The sequence below is a fragment of the Sphaerodactylus townsendi genome, linkage group LG07 (genome assembly GCF_021028975.2).
Source record: "Sphaerodactylus townsendi isolate TG3544 linkage group LG07, MPM_Stown_v2.3, whole genome shotgun sequence".
Lineage (NCBI taxonomy): Eukaryota > Metazoa > Chordata > Lepidosauria > Squamata > Sphaerodactylidae > Sphaerodactylus > Sphaerodactylus townsendi.
The window spans coordinates 18,146,707-18,165,045 of NC_059431.1; the positions used below are offsets into that span (position 1 = coordinate 18,146,707).

Here is an 18,339-nt window from a genome sequence, read left to right on the forward strand (position 1 = left end):
AAAACAACTCCTTGACAACTGCTGCTTGTTTGTGTTTGAAACAACAGCCCCTAATGTTTCTAACCTAAACACTCCAACATGCGAGGAAAAGGGGCAGGCTCAATTGAATCTAAATCAGATTAGCTGATTGGACAAAAATGGAGAGAATGTTGGTGAAGAGGATGGAATTTGCAAAGATGGCCAAACTTACATCTTTGATCAGAAGAAAGGCAATATCTTATCTCTGATTGGAAACCCCTTATAGGCTTTTTACATGAAATGAAAAAAAAATGAACTGATAATTTGTGGATTTGATGATAAAGAGAAAAAAGTTATTAACAGAAAAAGATTTAATAACTGTTAAGTTTGTAATTGAGTAACTGTTAAGTTTGTAATTGAGTAACTGTTAAGTTTATAATTTTACTTGTATTTGCTGTAGATAAAATGGGAAGCTTCTTTTATATATCCTCTTTCTATTGCCCTTTTATTTTCCCCTGTCTTTTTTTCATTTTTTCGTATGAATCTTTCAATAAAAAATATTATACATCTATTTCTCTACACACACATATTTCAAATAATACATATATAAAGTATAATACATGCAAATTATACATACAAAGCTATAACATATTATATGTATTATAAATGTTACATATTTAAAATAGTATTTAAATCATCATAAGCTGATCATAGTTATCGCCGTCTAAATGTTCATGACCAGCATGAGAATTTGCCTTTTTTAAAAAAAAGCATGCTGGAAATGCCAGGTCTTGGCCGCCGAGGGGCGCCTTCTGCACTGCAGATTGCCTGAGCGAAGGATGGGACGGGGGTGGGGGGTAGGAGGGAAGCATCGTATGGTTTTGAGTTGGCACCAGAAGTCGTGGGTGGGTGTGAGTAAACAAGGATATTCGTATATTATGATTTTCTCAGCAAACCCACCCAAATTCGACCGGCACGTTGCAGGTTGGGAAGCCCGGCCATCTCTGCACGGTGACAGCCACAGCGGTGCCACTTTGAAAGACCCAGAAACCTGTCGCCCCCTGCCCTCTTCTTCTGCATCCCCTCACCCTTTCCTTCCCACAATGCGGATATATGCTTATTTTTTGCAGATATATAATAAAATAAACATATATCCGTGTATATATCTGTGTATATATAACTTGCACCGACACCCCGATGGTCTTTTTCATAAGCCTGCAGCCCCCTTCCCTTCCTAAATGAAAAGATCCAGCAGGCGACCCAAGAGGGGAGGGGGGCGGAGAAACTCCTGCAAGTCAACCTAACCCGCTAGTCTCGGAGAAGCCCCGCCTGCCATTATTGATGTGGCTCGCCATTGGTGGAGGAAAGTATTTCACCTCCCCTCCCGCCCCGCCCCGCCATCCTAGTGTTGGGCAACGAAGGGGTGGCTCGTGATTGTCTGCGCGGGGCAGCCTGCGGGCATCGGCCGTGGTGCAGCCAGTCCGCTCTGACCTGGGGGCTGCGGGTTCGAGTCCCGGACTGTGCCTCTCGGATTCTCTCCGCCTCTGGGGGGAAGGGCTTCCCCGGCTGCCTCTTTTCCACCGGTGCAAAGCCTTTCTGGGGGTGCGCGGGCGAGGAAAAAGGGACTTCGCCTTCTTCCGTTGGATTGCGCGCCGTTGGCCCCGGTCTTGCCCGGGGGTCGCCGGCTGCTTCCTGGTGGTGCAGTGCCGCGTGGGGAGCCGCTGTCTCGTGTCTGCTGCTCGCCCGAGGGACACCCCTCTGCAATCTCTGGCTCCATGGCGACTGGGGTGGTGGAGCCGGTCTTTGGGCTGTCGGAAGAAGAAGTAAGTCGGGCAGGCTCCGTGGATGGAGGGGGCTTGAAGGGGGGTTTCTTTTGTGCGCGTGTCGCAAAGGAGGGGAGGACGCCTTCCCTTTGTCCCCTCTCGAGCAATCCAGATTGCAGACCAGGGAAGTCCCCCTGTCATTCTTGCGGCTTGGTTTGTTGTTAGGAGGGGAGGGGGCAGAGGGAGGAGGAGGAGGGGTGAAGAAGAGGAGGGGGGGGGTCAAGGCAGGCTCTGTGGGGCAAGATCGGCTTGCAAAGCAGGCAAATCGGTGTGTGTGGAAGCCTGGAGTGGCAAGGATCTCCCCAGCACCCCCTTCCCTGCAGATCGCTCCCCCCCCCCCCCCGTCTTGCATTATTAGGGGGGAAGCTTCGTGCAATAAAATAGACTCTGTAGAACGAGCCAAGTTGGCCTCTTGGACTGGAATTTGGGGTGCGGCCGGGGTTCCCCTCAGATCCTTTGAGAAGAGATGCGGAGCTTCGCCTAGCTCTTTTTCCTGCCTTTCATCCCACCTGGATGCTTCCTTGCAAAACCCGGGGGTTTATGCGTGGAAACGACGGAGGAGGAAGAGGCGGTGGTTAAAGATAGGCAGACTTGGGGGGGGGGGCGCAGGTGATCCGAGGGCCATCCCGCCGACTGTGGCTTAGCTAGAAGCCCCCTGGCTCAGGATCTGACTTCTTTGGCCCCTGGCCACCATCCGGGGGGGGGGGGGCGAGGATACCTGGAGACCTTTGCCATGGGGCTGCCCAGCATCAGCTGAAGAACAGCGCTGCGCTTGGAGAGTCACTGGGCAAAAAGGATGGCATTTGTGCGCGTGCCCTCTTGAACCAGGAGGGCCCTGGAAAAGGTGCCACCTACGGGCTTCCTGCAAGTATTTGCTCTCCAGCCCCCAGAACTGTGGGAGTGATGGATTTCGGAAGTGCCTGCTCTTGGGAGGCCACAGGCTGGCTCTCCCGCCTTTGAGTCACCCATAACCCAGAGCCAACCCCCCCTCCCTGCCGCCTTTCCAAAGTGGGAACATTCACAGGAAGCCTGTTTTGGGTTTTGTTTTGCTTCCCTACAAAGTGCCTTGCAATGCAAGGCTGTGAGAAATGTGCATCTCTTCCCCCCTTCCATTACTTAGTTCTGCTATTTATAAGCTTTTGCTTAAATAATGCATACTGGGAAAGGTTGGGTATTCCCAGGGAAGGGGAGGGAGAGCTTTGCTGGGTCCCAGAGAGCCCCCAGTGCAAGTTTATTAAATCACCGCTCAGCTCGGCAAGCGGCGTGCCAGGAGGGAATGGAAGAGGCTGCCATCCAGAGCGAGAACATAACTGGCAGCAAGCGTGAAGCGTGAGCCAAATGGGTAGGAGTGGTTATCCTTGCGAGAGCGTGTGTGCGCACCTGTGCGTTTGTGTGTATAAAACATGGAAGTGGTTTCCCTGATCAATACAGTGGCGTTTTGGAGGCGGTTCTGTATCCAGCAAAATCCTTTCCCTTATCTTCTCCTTCATGCCCTCTTCGGTGTTATCTTCCAAGTAGCACTTGCTTGGTGTGGAAAAAAAAAAGACCTGGTTAATGATAAAGTAGCTGTCAGCATTTACCTGGGTACCCCTGTCTTTTGAACATATGTGTCCATGTTTTGATGCACAGAAAAAGAGCCGGCGGGTGTACCTCTAGTTTGAAACTTGATTGTGGAGATGCCCTTAATGCTTCTGTGAACCAGGGATCGTGGAGTAGATTTGTACAGTCATGTGGCATAGATTTGAAAAATCAATTGAAAATATCCATGTTTTGACTAAAATATTGATATTTTGCATGTTTAGCAACTGCAGTTTGCAGAATCTATGGCCCCTTCGCACACGCAAAATAATGCGTTTTCAAACCACTTTACAACTGTTTGCAAGTGGATTTTGCCATTCCGCACAGCTTCAAAGAGCACTGAAAACAGTTTGAAAGTGCATTATTCTGCATGTGCGGAATGAGCTTAAGAATAGTACTTTAATGTGTAGGTGAAAATAGGCTTGGGGTCATTTGCGATAGTTGGATAATTCATAAGGCTATTTTTGTTGAAAAGGCAAGGTAGGGAATATACAGATGGAGGATGTCGCAGAAAGTGAATATACTTGAGGTTTAATATTGAAATGTCATTCATTAAGCCTCCAGATATGTCCTGCATTGCAGGGGGTTGGACTTGATGGCCTCTTCCTACTCTATGATTCTAGATATGGTTATCTCTTATCTGCACCACTAAGTATCTGGATACTGTGGACAAAATGTGTTAAAGAGAATGAGAAAAAATGGAGATCAAACCAGACAGAAATAATGCCGGTTGGTAACGCCGATGTTCCAGGACTGACTTCATGTTTTAGAAAGAACCTAAGATGTAACATATCTTGGTGTAGTTTGGGATGGCTTGTTGCTTTTTGAGAAGCAAGTTCAGGCCATCATAAGAAGCTGCCTTCCTTACTAGACTCATCCTGATCATGCTGGCTGTTAGTCTGAATGGATGGAATGCTGTTTATGTAGGACTGCCCTTGAAGACTATCTAGAAACTTGACCTAATGCAAAAATGGTGTAAAGTGCTTTTGATTACTGCGTAACATTCTTTGTGGCTTAGGAGCTGTGTATCTGAAGAATTCTCTTTCCTGCTATGCACTTTGAGTCTGAGGAGATAAAGCCGGAAATTTTTTAAACAAATAAAATACTTTCAGCTACTGCTTACCAATTTCTTTTAGCTCTTTTGTCATCTTGGGTAGTCTGATGGACTTGTCAGTTGATGTTTTGTTGTCATAAAAATACTTGGTTTGTCAGATTCTTCCGTTCTTGTTTTCCAGGAAAAAAAAACTCCTCGCTTTTTCTTTCCAGATAACATTCTGTTGGCAGTGTTTTGTTAGACACAGGAGTAAAAAAAAAAGTTGGTTCGTTAAAGTCAGATTTTTAAATTGTTGGTGTGTTTGTAATTAAGCCGATTTAGACCTTGGTTCTGTTTTATTGGTGGCATAATTACAAATTTTAAAACCGGAGGAGTTGTTTTTAGCTGCCCAGACCTTTGTTGAAAAGACAGGACGGAAATATTTGAAGCAACAGATAAAATGAAGTTTCTGATAACATGTGTGGGTATATTGCTCATTTTTCTGAGATCAGTAAGTTCATGTTCAAATATATAGCATGCACTGACTTTAATTTCTCTCTTTTCAGTTAGAAAATATGTTAAAAATATTTTATTGGCATCTTTTAGGAACCAGAGCATTGGTTTGCAGAGAGAATATTAAAGGTGTAAGTGTTGCCGAATGCTTAATAAACATTTTTGAGAGACACCAGTAACTAATTTCTTAGCCTGCTTGCTACCCTGTTTCCCCTAATATAAGACATCCCCGAAAAATAAGACATAGTAGAGGTTTTGCTGAAGTGCGAAATATAAGGCATCAACTTCCCAGTGCGCAAGACATGTAAAGTGCTTTTTGTTTGGAAATGCCCGATAGAAAAGAATACGTGGCAAAATGGGACATTCCCTGAAAAAAAAAATAAGACATAGCGCATCTTTGGGAGCAAAATTTAATATAAGACACTGTCTTATATTCGGGGAAACACGGTATGTTTAAACTTCCGTGGGGGATGTATGTTTGCAAAACAGAGGGGAGACAAGTTGTGTTGGCTAAAGGAACAGAAAGCATTTCGGGAATTGAAACAAAACTTATTCTCCTCACGAGCTGCTACATGTTTATTCTGAGGGCAGCCCAGTCAAAATCTGTGAAACGTCCTTCCTAGATAGTGGGCAGTATAGTCTGGGATTTGAGAGGCTCAGTGCTGCTACTGAAATATATTTTCAGTGCCGTGCTCAGATTCTTAAAAGTCTGGTCTTTGCAGGCCTCTAAAATTGCAATCAGCCAACACCAGATTTGAGAAACTTGGTTTCTCTCCCCGCAAGCCTTGAGCACAGATGTGAAACTAAGCCAGACCTTCCTTGCTTATATAAAATTCCACTCGTGTGTATCTGCTGCTGGAGCTGCACTCTGCGCATAAATTCTTTCATCAGCTTTTTATGCCTGTAGTCCCCAGGGCAAAGTTTGTCTCTGCAGTCATATGATCATTCAGAAACCTTTGGGTGTAGCTGTTGTGCCAGAGAATCCCAGCGTAATGCCTCATCCAAATTCCTCGGCGTTCGTCATTAGCCATAATGACAAAAGCAATAAAAACTTTAGTCGATTTCTTAAAAGAGTTGTTCAATAGCGCAGGACCTGGAGCGGGACTGAGAGCTGAGCATGGAGAATATTAGGGACTTAAGACCCAGTTTGAATCTCACCTTTGTCGTGGATATCTTCAGCAAGCTGTTCTGAGCCTGGTTTGCAACAGGGGGGGTAATTACACGCAGACTGATGTCAGGTAAATTACTACATGGTAGTTATAGTGATTCATGCAGTAGTCACCTATAGACTTGATTATTGCAACTCACTCTATGCAGGGCTGTGGTTGGGCCTGCACCAGAAACTCCAGCTGGTGCAAAATGCAGCAACACAGATCTTCATGAGGACCCCGTGGTGAATGTGTAGTCAACCAGTGCTCTACCAGCTGTGTTGACTCCAGGTTCAAGGCTCTGGGACTTTCCTCCAAGGCCTAAACCAGTGATGGCAAACCTTTTTGGCTTGGTTATTTCTAAGACCAGGGCCCTGCGGGATCTGATCCTGTTCCTCCAGAGGCAGCTACGGCTGAGGCAGCTGTGGTTGTTCCATCTAATAGCCTTTCTCTCCCCACTTCTTATTGTTTCTGTTTTTCTATTGGTTAGGATGCCAATATATGGATTTTTAGAATTCTAAGACTAATTAGCTACCATTTAGAATTTTAGAGTATATTTAATGTATAAATTGTACTGTTTTTATATGTTGGAAGCCTCCCTGAACCCATGAAGGGAAGAGTGGCATATAAATTTAGAAGAGAAGAAGAAGAGTTTGGATTTATATCCCCCCTTTCTCTCCTGTAGGAGACTCAAAGGGGCTTACAATCTCCTTGCCCTTCCCCCCTCACAACAAACACCCTGAGAGGTAGGTGGGGCTGAGAGAGCTCCGAGAAGCTGTGGCTAGCCCAAGGTCACCCAGCTGGCGTGTGTGGGAGTGTACAGGCTAATCTGAATTTCCCAGATAAGCCTCCACAGCTCAGGCGGCAGAGCGGGGAATCAAACCCAGTTCCTCCAGATTAGATACATGAGCTCTTAACCTCCTTCGCCACTGCTGCTCCTTTATTATTTAGCAAATAATAGTGATAAATGATACTGTTTGTGAAGCACTTTGGCCCCGTCTAAACACTGTAGTTAATCTCTTTTTTGTTGAAGAGGAATTTATTGTTTTGACTTCATTTATAGCCTGCCTTTTTTCTTAGTGAGGGATCCAGTGACTTACATCGTTCTCCTCTTCTCCATGTTATCCTCACAACAACCTCCCTGCGAGGTGGGTTTGGTGCAAAATGTGTGACTGGCCCACGGTCATCCAGCAATCTTCCGTGGCAGAGTGGGGATTTGAACCTGAGACTCCTAGATCCTAGGGCAGCGCTGCAACTACACTGCATTGGTTCTCTGGAGTTGTTGGGAGAGCTCCCAAATCAGGGGCATATTGTGAGACTGCAAAAAGAAAGAAAAGATGCACATTTAGAGTTGTCAGGCAGCTTCATGGAAATTCTAGAGCATCCCTGCAACATTATGAAAACATAACATTTATTTAGTTGCTTTTTTCAATTATTTGATGCAGCTGTTCGTTTTCCAAAAGGACTTGATGTAGCGGTTAGTGTCAGATTAGAGCGTGGAAGCAGGTTTGAATTCCCTCCCGCTAAGCCTAACTTGCCTCGCAAGGTTGCCATAGTGAAGAGAAAATGGCAGAGGGAAAAATTATTTTGCAAAGCTACTTTGAGACTACTTAGGAGAAAAAAGTTGGGCATAAATATTTAAATAAACATTGTTGTCAATAAGGAAGATCTGACAAGAGCCTGAGAGCAAAAGATGGGAAACCCCGAATATCAGCCCTATTAATATTCTTGCCTGTCATTTCATAGCATCATAGAGTTCGAAGAGACCCCAAGGGCCATCAAGTCCAACCCCCTGCAATGCAGGAACACACAATCAAAGCAATTTGTTTATGCCAGGTAGAAATAAGTGACTGGCAGTTTCCACGCAAAAGTTATTTCTCTTTTCCTAGTTGCCAATCTAGAAATGAAAGAAGATTGGCGATAGTGAGACCTGGGTGAGTGATCTTCTCAGTAGGTAGCTTTATGGGATTGAGGTAGAAGATCTGGCTCGCAGCCTTCAGAAAAGCCTCCGGGTAAAGTATTCCATAATGAGGTGGCATTTAGCCATTCAGTGGTTGTGTCAGAAATTGACATTTGAAAGAGCTGGGAAACCGTAGGAGCAACAAGATAGAATTGGGGAACTTTTCTGGTGAGATCTGCCACCTTCCGGAGACACTTTAATTGTGCCACGTGGAGACTGCAAACAAATCCTTTTGTTTTTATTCATTGGCAATCCTCACTGGGGTTTTCAAATTGCTCCTTTTAATGGTTATTATAATACCGTATATACTCATGTATAAGTCGAATTTTTCAGCACATTTTTAATGCTGAAAAAGCTCCCCTCGACTTATATGCGGGTCATTAAAATTTTGTGTGTGTTTTTATTTTGCCGGCCAGCAGGGGGTGCAGTTTTTATGCTAGAGGTACCAAAAGTTCAGGGTACCCTCACGAGACTCTCCTGATGATTCCAGCCAAGTTTGGTAAAGTTTGGTTCAAGCGGGTCCCAGTGCTGGACCCCCCGCAAAGCGAGGTGGCCCCCATTCCCGCTTTGTTTTCGAGCCACCGGAGCTATTAGTAGATGGGGTTATTTCTTTTTAGAGGGTCCATAACTTTGGACCTTCTGAACTGTTCTAACTTTCACTAAAACCTGGCTTTGGTCTCATCAGGAGAGTCTCTTTATGATACCAGCCAGGTTTGGTGAAGTTTGAGTATCAGGGGATCCAAAGTTATTGACTCCCAAAGGTTAGATATTCCATCCCCATTGTTTACAAATGGAAGCTTAATAGTAGATTTCTTTTCATTTCTTGATAATATTCCTCTTAAAAACCGGGTTGGATTTCATTTGGACATACAGATGATGACATTGATAAATCCCAGTTTTGAAGCTGATTTTAACTCTTGTGTTTTAGCTTGGTTGCTGGCTTGAGCTTCAATGTTTCTTTGTACTTTTAAAGTTGGCTTGTTGATACCATATTATGTTACCTTTGTTGACCCTCTTTTCCACTTACATTTTCAGTTTACTGTTTTTTTCTCTTGAAATAAATATTCAAAAACATTTAACCTACTGATGCCCTCAATTGATGCTGCATTTCCCACCCTCGACTCTTATATGCCAGTCAATAAGTTTCTTCCAGTTTTTTGTGGTAAAAATTAGGTGCCTCGACTTATATGGCATGGGCTCTACTTATGGCCACTTAGTATGAAGCCGTTTTTGCCATGTCTTTTACTCATGGTTCCTTTTATCATGGTTCTTTGATTATGTCTTTTATCAATGTTTTTATTGTGGGGCTGCTTTTACAAATATAAATCTGCTTTAACAAAATATTTTAGATAAATAAACTCTTCAAGTTTGGCAATGGAGAGGGAGGGGGGAAGGACCCCCAGGGATGCAGAATTAGCTCTGGGGTCTCCAGCTGTTGAATCCTGCTTAGGAGCCTTACGTGGTTGGATGTTGCACTCCTGGGAGGCTGCAACTCTTTCGTCTGACCTCTGTTGTAAACTTTGGCAAGACCCTGTTTTCATTCTCAGCTTCTAGCTGCAACCTGGGAATCAGGGCTTATTCCAAGTTTTGAGGGGCGACTCATGACTCTAGAGCCAAATATGGCTCTTTACAAAAGAAAATGATACCTCTGAAGTTATGATAACTTGGATTGGAGTAGCTGGGATGCTAGAATAACCCGTACGCAAAGGGAGTGGCAAAGAGTTTTTGGGATGAAAGCCCTTCTTAGAGAAGGCCCATTTTTATGGTACAGAAGTCCTCCCTAGAGATGCTTTTAGAAAGGGGAATGACAGAGTTGAACAGTTGCCAGGTATCCAGATGTGAGCCATGCACAGACGTATGTCCGTGTCCTGAAACAGTTTTGCAGAGGGCTCTTGGGCATGCTTATTTTTTGAGACCTTGTGTGTGTTGATTGCAAATAAGGAGCTCACAATAACCAGTGTTTCGGTTACAGCAAATGTAGGGATTGTTAAACAATTGTTTCAGGTGGGTAGCTGGTTTGGTCTGCAGAAGACCAAGATTTGAGTCCTTTTGCACCTTAACAACCAAAAGATTTCTAGGGTATACATCTTTTAGAGTCAGAGCTCCCTTCACTTAATGATCGTAGGTATGACTCTCAAAAGGTTATTCCCTGGAAGTCTTACTGTTCATATCAGTAATATGTTGTCAGTAACATTTAGTTGTATCAGGAAAATTGACTTTCTTACACAAACTGTGTTGATCTCTTGGTCTGACCTGTGTTGTAGTTTTTTTCCCTGGTTATGAAAAGATACCGGTCCCTGTGTTACAAAAAACCAAGTCACAACCAGATATTATTCTATGGACAAGGGAATCTAGGAAATGAAGGTTTGCTAAACACACCAAACAATCATACAAGATCCATCAGTGTGTGGATACTGACAGTGTCAACTGAAATGCTTTCTTAGAGCTCAATCCGGGAGGGTTTTTTTAATTCCCATGAGTTTATTCAGCGGGCTTTTTGAAGTGATCTAAATTGTACAGTACTTTAAAACAATTTTAAATATTTTAAAAGAGTGTTCACAAAGAGGGGAAAATGTTTTTTGAATGTTCACAAAGGCAAACTCCATTGTGCAGTATGCAGCATGACACTAAGGTGTTCAAGAAAGCCCTGTGTAGGTCATTGTTGAAGTTGCCAGCAACTCACCTATGGGCAGATTTCGTCCATGGAGCAACAGTGGGAGCCTTTGACACCCAAACCAGTTTAGTGTTTAAGAGTGTGAACAGGAAAGTTGTTCCCCCCCCCCCCCACACACACACAACAGTACAAACCAGGAAATTAAGACTAGTGACAGGGGAGGTGTGTGGATATGAGTCAGTGGCAGTGACCCCCACAAGCAGCACTGTGGCCTGGAAATTGTGCCACTCCAGGGTATGTTGATACCCGCTCCAATGGGAACAAGTGCAGTGATTTGCTCTACATCAGTGATTCCCAAAGTGGGCGCCACCGCCCCCTGGTGGGTGCTGCAGCGATCCAGGGGGATGGTGATGGCCACAGGTAGAAACATTAATACATATATCTTTCTGTTTAATTGCTATTAAAATTAAAAAAAATTAATTTCCAGGGGGCGCTAAGTAATATTTTTTCTGGAAAGGGGGCGGTAGGGCAAATAAGTTTGGGAACCACTGCTTTACATGGTCACTGTAAGGATGACTGAGGTAATGCCATGAAGAGCTTGGAGAGTTCAAACTAAAGTTCTGTATAAATAATACATCTTTCCATGTGAAAAGCATAGGTACACTTTTGTAAACACTGCTGTAAGTGGATTTGGAGGGGTATAACTATCTTTAAGGTAGAGCTCTGCAATTTTTTTAAAAAAATTATTCTGTGTGACTTTGCCCACCTGGTATTCAGGCAGCGCTGGCATGGATGGTTCTCGTGGCAAATAAGTTTCCTTGTCTGGTAAGCCCTGTTCCAGTGTCAGACTCTGCCATGCTTAGACTTTGCACCCAGGAGCATTTCTCAGGGGGCTCCCTTGTGGCTTTGAATCCACCCTTTAGTAAGGTTTAATTTTGGACTCGGAGTTGCCCCGTTTGTGAGAGCACAGCGTGCCCCTGAAATGGGGAAAGTAAGCACAAATAGTTCCTAAGCATGTACAGAATACATTTCTCTAACCTGTAACTTTATTTCTCTAACCCATAACTGCAGATATCAAATATTAAGGTAAAGAGTCTGCAGTTGGTGACTGGTGTTTCCTGACAGATTTCAATTCCAGCATTTCTCGACAGTGCAGTTCTGAGCAGTTACACCACCTAAGCCCACAGATTTAGGAGGGTGTAACTCTTCTCAGGATTTCACTGTTAAAGATCCATAATTCTTTGCCCATGTTGATAAAAGTGCATTTTTCTTAGAATAAGAACCTTCCTCAGAGAAATCAAGTCCTGGTTGTGTATGAACAAGAAATTCTAAAGGGTTTCTGCCATATTCCTTTTTTTACTGTTTTGCTGAAGCAAAAAACACAGGTACAAGGTGTAAAGGAAATACAATTGGAGTGCTCTTCAGGGAAAACTGTTGATGTAAACCTGTGGTTGTCACTCTTCCTGTTGTCAGGGAACACCTTGTCAAATTGATTTGCCTGAGGAGGAACGTTTGAACAATTGAAACAGAAACCCTAAGCGTTGCAGGGAATTCTGGAGTGTGTTTTAGGGCCTGCCATCTCTCTGTGCAAGATTCCTGCTATGCCTGTAGATGGAGAGCTTGCGATGAACCTTGAGTCCTCTACAACGGTGCCATGTAGAGGAAGATTTGCCAAGTTTTATATTGGATGGCTCATTGGCCATTACAGAACTTTCTGGAACCTGCTTGATGCAGTTGTTGGAATCAATACAGAGACTTAGATTTGAATTTTCACCCCGCTGTCGAAGTGTGCTGAGCCTGTGACAGAGTCATCCTCACAGGGCTTACTCAGAGGTGCCCAAGGATCAACCTTAGCAGGTTCGGCCATGGGTTCCCCGGAGAATAGGGTTACTAATTATTTACAGTGACATTTGCACGAGAGGTTGGGTTACTATTTTGTCAATGCGTGATTTTTTGCCCTTGGCTTATGCCCCTCCTCTCAGCAGTAGTGCGCAGAACTTGAAGCAGTCTAGCAGGAGGTGCACCGGCGTGCGTGGCAGCCTGCGCCTGGGTGCATTCGTTTTCCGCCCAAGGACCCGCGCAGCAGCTGCGTCCTTGCCACAGCCCCACCCAGGAATGCCCTGCCCCCAGAATGCCCTGCCACGCCCCCGTCGTGCCCCACCCAGCCCCACTGGCGCTACGCCACAGTTTGAATCCCACCACCATGTGAACCAGTTACTAAAATTTTTGGATCCCACCACTGGGCTTACTTATTTATTTTATTTAAACATTTTTATGCTGCCTTTCTACCCAAATAGCAGTCCCAAGGCAGCAAACCAAAACATTAGAAGAGTTGGTGGTGACAATAAAATGGCGGTGGAGAGAACAACTGGTTGTATACCAGTTAGGTTCCTTATTGGAAAGAAAAGTGAGTTATTAATATCTAAGCCAGGGGTGTCCAACTCTGGTGCTCCAGATGTTCATGGACTATAATTCCCATCAGGCCCAGCTGTCATGGCCCCTGATCTAAGCGAATAGATTGTGAGTAAAGAGAAGTCAGGTTGAATGGCGGTTTACAGATGGATTTTGCAGGAGTGCCAATTTCTCTGTATTTTTCCTGGGGAAATTGGGTGCTTTTACATTTTGGAACGTGTGCCAGCAGCTGAATTGGTACTTGCTGCAACAGACGCCCTTTCTTATCTGTCCTTGCTCGGCTAGGTCTGTACAATAGGTGTACACTGCCCTTTTTAGGAACAGCAAAGAGCTGTGTGCGCCTTAAAGACAAACAATGTTCAGAAAACTTTGTTGGTCTGCTGCAACGGAGTAACATGGCTGCCTGCTAGAAGTTGGCATTTGTTTGGAACGAGGGCAGAAATGGCAAACAGGAAATCATGAACTGCAAGCCCCCTACATGGGCTAGTAGTCACAGTTCATAATTTTTTATTTTCACTTTTAAACCGCCCTCCCCCGAAGGGCTCATCTTCATAATTGAAGATAGCTTAGCTACGTATTTGCTTATTTGCACCAAACCTGTGTTTGGGGTTTGCTTGCTGGTCGTAATGATTAAAAATGATCCAATTCCTCTTTCTGCATTCGATTCAAATCCCGGAGCCCCTTAGCGAACAACAAAATTTGTAGGTTACAAGTTTTCGAGTGTCAGATGTCCCTTTGCAAGATACAACAATCTGAGTTGCCCAGCTTGTATACTTTGGGCAGATGATAAAAGAACACCTGGCCGAGGTTGTTGTGGTGTGTCCATATAGACCTGTGTGTGGATAATTCCTTCATAATCCTATTTAGCTATTTTTGGTATTCCTAAGTGTGGTCTGAAGTAGTCATTTGTAGAGAGTGGTATTTGTAGAGCTGTCTTTTGACTTCTGAATTTGATGAAGAAAGCTTTGACTTTCAAAAGCATAAACCCCAAGAATCTTGTGGGGAGAGGAAGGGAAGGAGTTTATAACCTGCTTAGAGACTCCTTATGGTTGAGAAAAGTGGGGTATAAATATAAACTCTTTTTCCAATTAAAAATGGATTAGGCACCAGGTGATGTAACTCTTACCTATGACCCTGGGGAACTGCTGTCAGCCAGAGATGACAAGATAAATCTTGATAGATCGATGGTGGCTTCATGTGTTTATGGACAGTTTTCCCTCAATGTAGTAAGTTTCAGAACTATACTCCGTTCCGCAGAAAATTATAGTACCATCAGTTGAAAAAATGGTATGTTTTTGCATTGAAATATAGTCTTGAACGAATATGAGAATTATCATTCATTTTTATGCTCTGTCTTTGTCAGAACTGTTATTTTGTGCTTTATTGAACATGGTACATTGATACAAGAGCATTTATTGTTCATTTAATGACTTTCAAATAGATGGCGGGAGCAGGGCTAGGTAGGCACTAGGAGCTTTCTGCAACAAAGAGGGTCTGACGTTCTTTGTCCTGTGGTGGAAGAATATATAACCTTACTATCATCTTTCTGTGGAACAGAATATAGTGTCCTAATTGGAGCAGTAGTTATGCTGAAGACTCCCTTCCTCCAGTGGCGTGGAGCTTTATCAGCAGTGAGTGATTGGCTGCTTTGATGTAGGGCAGCCATTCTCAACCAGGGTTCCGTTGTACCCTAGGGTGCCGTGAGCATGTCCCAGGGGTACCGCGGCAACACTACCGCCCCCCCTCATTTTTGTGGTGTCTCCCACCGGTGCCAACAAGGACATGGAGCTGGCCCCTGGGGCAGGGCCTGCCTCAAGGTCAGCAGCCACCCCCCCCCAGTGCTTTACCCTGGGAGGGGAAAGTGGGGTGTGTGGCAAGCAGGAGCAATGGGAGGGGAAGGTGGGGGGGTGGCGGCAGGGGTACCGTGAGATATGAAGAGTGAGGTCAAGGGTACCCTGACCTCGAAAAGGTTGGGAAACACTGATGTAGGGCATGGCTCCTCAACCTTTTTGAGGCAGAGAGCGCCTTCGGGATTTTGATAGGGGGTGATGAGGACTATCCCCCCAAATGGGTGTTGCAGGAAGCAGTACCAAATCCAAAATGGCTGCTGCAGGAGGCGGAACCAAATGCCCCGCCCTCTTCGTTGCGACCTGTATGATGAGCAGATAATAAACACTGATGCTACCTGTCAACTGAAAAAATAAGATTTTTTTTTCAAAAAAATATGCCTTTACCAGTGCTAAAATTGGCTTGATGGGTCCCCTGGCAGACAGAAGCATTCAAGGCGCACATTTCAGTGAATGGCTTAATGTTCACTGCGGCTCTGGCAGCTGTGCCGTTTTGTCCTAGCCAGATTGAAAGCTTCTGTGTATGTGGGTGGGGTGTGGAAAGTCGCTTTGTTTATAATTCCCAGAATATGATGACTTTTTTAAATTGATGACACATTTTAATGCACAAGGCGGTGGTGTGTGTGTGGAGGAGCATTTGCAGAGCCACAGTGCAGAGAAAAGGAGGCTGAGACGTCATTGCTTCTATGAACATCTATTCTGTGTGCAATGCCTGCTACTTCTGAGGGTGGAAGTAAACGCTACAAGACTGTTATGGATAATGGCTGCTCCAGGTAAAACGCCCTGCGTGGAAAGCCAAGAGCAGTTTGTGGTCCTGACAACTGTGTGCCATGTATGTTAGTCCATATCATAGACTGCTGTTGGTGCAAGTAGGAAATAAACAGGATGCTAGCCACCAGGTGGGGATTGCAAACAGTATAGGGATATCCCTGGAATTATAGCTCATCTCCAGACTATAGGGATCGGTTCCTCTGGAGAAAGTGGATGTTTTGGAGGACAGACTGGCCATTCTGGCAGGGGCTGATGGGAATTGTAGTCCATAACATCTGGAGTGCCAAAGGTTCGCCACCACGGCTCTGTGGCATTATACCCTCCAAGGTCCATATCCTCCCCAAGTGCCACCCCGAAATCTCCCAAAGTTTATCAGCTTAGATCTGGCAACCCCACCATCCCAAAGAACCATGTTGCACCAACCGCTATTTATAATATACCATGTGAAACAAACACTAACTGACACAGGGGGTGCTGTTTTTCTTGTAACGTCGTACTCGTAAAATATAATTCCGCCTTGGCTGGAACAGTATGAAGTAGGAATGCAGTAATCTGATGACCAACCAGTACAGCCTCTCGGGGCTGTGGACTGTGAACAAATTGAATGTGTCTGTTGTCTATCCAGCAGTTCATTTAACCTGCATTCTGTAATACTGCAAACTGTGAAAGGCTCGGGGGTGGGGGGTGGGGAACCTTAATTGAATTTCTTGCTTCTGTGCTGTCAGTTGGGCGGGCTTTCCTGTTCCTGCAATGCTGAAAGGCCTGGGGCTCAGCACATTTTCATGTCAGAAGGCTCCAGCGGAGTTCTGTCACTCCTTGTAGGTTACGGTGGGATTTTTTCTCTCAGAAATGTAGCTAATCTTTTCCAGATTCTTTTGCCCCTTCCCTAGTACTGTAGAAGATTGGCTTTAGAGAGAACTTCCAAGACCCACTTTGAATTTTGCTTTAGCATCTCTCAGGTGCATGAATGGATAATGCACTGTCCTCGGGCTAGTTACAGTTCCCTCAGAATTCTCTCTACCCCAGCTACTTCACAAGGTGTCTGTTGTGGGGAGAGGAGGGGCTTTGAGATTCCACACAGGAGAGAAAGGTGGGGTATATATCCAAACTCTTCTTCTCGTTCTCCTTAATTGCTTCTTTATTGGATTTAGCAAAGTCCGAGGCTTCCACCCTGACCTGGATAGCCAGGCTAGCCAGATCTCATCAGATCTCATAAGCGAAACAGGGTCAACCCTGCTTAGTACTTGGATGAGAGACCTCCGAGGAATGCCAGGGCTGTGGCACAGAGGCAGCTAGTGACAAGCCATGGTTGAATGTCACCTTGAAAATGCCACCAGGGCATTTAGTTAGCTGTGACTTGATGGCAAAAAGCAAATTTAGGCTTCCTAATGAGCTCAGTTTCTTTCACCCACCCACTCCTTCCCCTTCATAACCTTAGAGAGCTAAGCTGTGCCTCCACCTTGGGGATGTTCCTCAAAACTTGCCCTGGTTCAGTGGCCTTTTATTGCCCCAGGTGCCAGCTCCACCTTTCGATCCTTGTGTTCCCCACCTCCCCTGGCCCTTGTGACGTTTCCCCTTTTATCTCTGGGGTTCTCCCCAAGCTGGCCAAGCCCACCCCAGCCCCTCCTTTCTCTGAACCTAGTTCTTCTCTTAACCCCTTCCTTGCCTTGTCCTTTACCGGCTGGGTTCCATAGGGCCAGCCAGAGGCCCTCGCTATCCCCCTGCGGAGGTGGTCTAACAATGGTCTAACCATGCTCGTGTGGGTAAGAATACAGGCATGATTGATCAGGTCACGGTATACTTAAGAGAGAGCTTTTCACACTGGGTCAGATCTGACGGAAGAACCCGAGTGTTTGTTGCTATGGGAACAAGCCTAGGGAATCTTTGGGTTGGCTGTGACTTCCTTCTCTTTGCTCATTGGGCAGATAAGCCATATTGGTCTCTTGTTCTTGACCTTCAAAGCAAGATTCCGTATCGCAGTTTGTTCCTGTGGATCAGTATAAGGATTCTACCAGGCTTATTTACACAGCAACAAACTTTAGTTTGTCTTTTCACAAGAATATAAGACCTGTTCAGGTCAGTGGTCCATCTAGTCAACCCTCCTGTTTCACAAATTGACCATCTAGTTCAGGGGTTTGCAAGCTGTGGTTCTCCAGATGTTCATGGACTACAATTCCCACCAGCCCCTGCCAGCATGGCCCATGAACATCTGGAGAGCCACAGCTTGCAGACCCCTGATCTAGTTGCTGCGACAGGGCATAGAGGCAAAGACCGCCTTCTGATATTGCCTCCTGTCACTGGTACCCTGTTTCCCCAAATATAAGACATCCCCTGAAAATAAGACATAGTAGAGGTTTTGCTGAAGTGCTAAATATAAGGCATCCCCGAAAGTAAGACGTAGCAAAGTTTTTGTTTGGAAGCATGCCCGACGAACAGAACACAGAAAAATAAGACATCCCCTGAAAATAAGACATAGTGCATCGTTGGGAGCAAAAATTAATATAAGACACTGTCTTATTTTCGGGGAAACATGGTAGTCCGAGGTTTACTGTCTACACACACTGGCTGGTAGTCACTGGTGAACCTGTCCTCCATAAATCCCCCTAAACCCCTCTTGAAACCATCTAAGCTGTTAGCCACTACTGTGTTCACTGGCAGTGAATTCCACATGTAATTGTTAAT

At 45.0% G+C, this 18,339-nt stretch overlaps 1 protein-coding gene across 2 annotated transcripts in view; it reads left to right on the top strand.

Moving 5' to 3' along the window:
* The first annotated feature begins 1,375 nt into the window (after window positions 1-1,375).
* Window positions 1,376-18,339, top strand: part of NEDD4L (NEDD4 like E3 ubiquitin protein ligase) — a 301,785-nt gene continuing 284,821 nt past the window's right edge. For both annotated transcript variants that reach the window (XM_048503553.1, XM_048503552.1), the window contains exon 1: window positions 1,376-1,781. In XM_048503553.1, the coding sequence (XP_048359510.1) occupies window positions 1,734-1,781 (48 nt within the window). In that variant the 5' untranslated portion in view covers window positions 1,376-1,733. The remainder of the gene's footprint in view (window positions 1,782-18,339) is intronic.